The 2,500-nt window shown below is 47.7% G+C and overlaps 1 protein-coding gene across 2 annotated transcripts in view; it reads left to right on the plus strand.

The window, feature by feature from the left end:
- tmem72 (transmembrane protein 72) overlaps positions 1-2,475 on the plus strand; it is a 4,882-nt gene extending 2,407 nt beyond the window's left edge. The window contains exons 3-5 of one of the 2 annotated variants that reach the window (XM_030379909.1): positions 696-767; positions 1,009-1,166; positions 1,587-2,475. In XM_030379909.1, the coding sequence (XP_030235769.1) occupies positions 696-767; positions 1,009-1,166; positions 1,587-2,086 (730 nt within the window). In that variant the 3' untranslated portion in view covers positions 2,087-2,475. The remainder of the gene's footprint in view (positions 1-695; positions 768-1,008; positions 1,167-1,586) is intronic. The other variant, XM_030379910.1, reaches the window with a different exon arrangement.
- Positions 2,476-2,500: the final 25 nt, after the last annotated feature.

Consider the following 2,500-nt stretch of genomic DNA (forward strand, 5'->3'; position numbering starts at 1 on the left):
TCACATGCACACAATCACATCAAAATACACACACACGGTCGCACATACACGCAGACACACGCACACACACGCACGCACACACACACACACACACAAACACACATGTTCACGCAAACACACAGGCACACACACTAACACACTTAAAAAATATCCACAAACACACACACACACACACACACACACACACGCACGCACACACACACACACACACACACACACACACACACACACACACACACACACACACACACACACACACACACACACACACACACACACACACACATTCATACATGCCTCAAAAGCACCTCCCCATAATTGCACATATTGTCCCTCATATATGCTTTATTTCATGCGCACACACGCACACGCACAGGGACATAAACACACAGACACACACACTCACAAATACACACACACAGACAATAAGCTTACAGTTGCACGTCCCGATGTCACAAATAATAAAATATTTATTCTGAAGATGCAGATGTTTATATCATGTGCGTAAAATGCTTCAAAAGCTTGAAAATACAAACGTCATATTCGCAGATATGTAAACTCAACCCAGTTCAGCAAATGCGAGGTTTTATGTGCGCAGAATGGGAAGAACGGAGGGAACTTTATAAGGAGGTTGTATGTATTAAGGATCATTGCAGGTTTTACGATGAATCATCTGTATCGTTTCTTCACACCAGCGTGGCGTTTGGGGGGATGTTGCTGTTTGAGGGCGCGTATTTCCTGGATGCAATGCTGTTCATGTGTTTACCGTGAGTACACAACCTGTCTTCATCCTCCATTAGGCGAGACACCAGTTCAGAGACACACATAATAAATCCAGGAGTAATGACAAACACAAACACACATCAGATCACCGACACAAATGAAAGATTTAACTGTCAAAAAAGACGTCGATGTCAGCCAACCAATCAAAAGCAATGGCCACTGGCCCAATTTACACTCTGAGATCCCCTCATCTGTTTGTTTCCTGTCCCCCCACCCTGATAATAGCTGTCCGCCCGACTGGCGGGTGTTTGTGCTGTGGGGGAAGATGGCTGGAGTAGGGGGCTTCCACAAGTTCCTGTACTACTCCATCATGTCTCTGGTGTGCTTCCTGCACCCCGTGTTGGTTTGGCACGCGGTGATCCCAGGTACAATGACTCTGCCAGGTAACAGCCGCCAGCGACCCGTCGCCTAGACCACCAGATGCTGTCGGCCTCAGTATGTTCAGTATGAGATGAGTTAAGGTTGTAGGCTGCTTTATTGCTACAGGACAGCAGGCAGTTATGAAAGGACACGAGACATTGATTTTACACCGGACACAGCTAAAAGGATTTTCAAACTACACATTTTAAATTTTTAAAATTGATTGCTAAAAAATAGTATTGTAGTATCATTTGTTAGTAGGCAGTAAATAGGTAATGTGAACTACATTTACATTTCGATTTTTTTTTTTTAAACAACGAATATATACAAAATATTTATATCTAGACAGGGAGAAAGGTAGAAATGTAGATGAGAAATAAAAGACAAACGGAGGGGGACGGTGCCCAGAACTCTTTGTCTTCTGGTTTATTTCCGCACTCCAGGAACCATGCTGCTGGCGACAGCGTGCTTCAACTTCCTGCTCGCTAAGAAGCCCCGAGCGGGGGCCCCCAAGGGACTGCAGGAAGGCTACCAGGAGCCCCCGGCAGGGGGAGCGGACACGGGTAAACCCCAGAGCATCTTCTCCTCCTCCTCCTCCTCCTCCTCTTCCTCCTCCTCCTCCTTCTTCCACATGGGGAAAGACTGGGGAGGGGGAGGGGGAGGGGGAGGGGGAGGTCTGGTCGGCGTGGCCGAGGGGAGGGTCTCAGCTCTGGGGGAGGGAGAGGAGAGCTCAGCCCAGGTCATGCTGGAGCCGGAGCCCACAAAGGAGGGAGACAGAGGGAGGAGGGGAAGGGGGTGGATCTGGGGGTGGGGCAGCTGGAGGGGACGGAGACAGGTGTGTTTTACAGATAGAGGGGGTCCCGTGGAGAGAGAGATGGAGGAGATGGAGAGTTACGGAGAGAGAGAGACCACGTCCGACACGGCACCCATGATCCCGGACTGAGAGTGGGGTCTAGTCCGGGCTCTCGACCGGACCACGGGAATGACTGTGGGGTCTAGTCCGGGCTCTCGACCGGACCCAGCCGGAACATGTGAAGATATTCCCATCATGGCTATGAAACCCTGTATTGTTGTTTTTCTTGCCCTTGATCCTGGATTGGTTAAGAGATACAAGCCCCTCTGGTAATTACATAGGACGTCTGGATGTTTCTGCATCAACATATCAACATATCAACCTATTTTTCCCAAACGCTATTTCCATAATATTGTTTATTATTTGTTACTTGCAAATTTGTTGGTTGAAAGTAATGTTTGCTGTGTCCAGTGTAAAATAAATGTTGTTTTTAGTGAAAGATTTGGCCAAAAAAAACCACAATAAACAAAACAACAGCATATGGCCCACACGTGTAGGGATTCA

Source organism: Gadus morhua, chromosome 15 (genome assembly GCF_902167405.1).
Source record: "Gadus morhua chromosome 15, gadMor3.0, whole genome shotgun sequence".
Classification (NCBI taxonomy): domain Eukaryota; kingdom Metazoa; phylum Chordata; class Actinopteri; order Gadiformes; family Gadidae; genus Gadus; species Gadus morhua.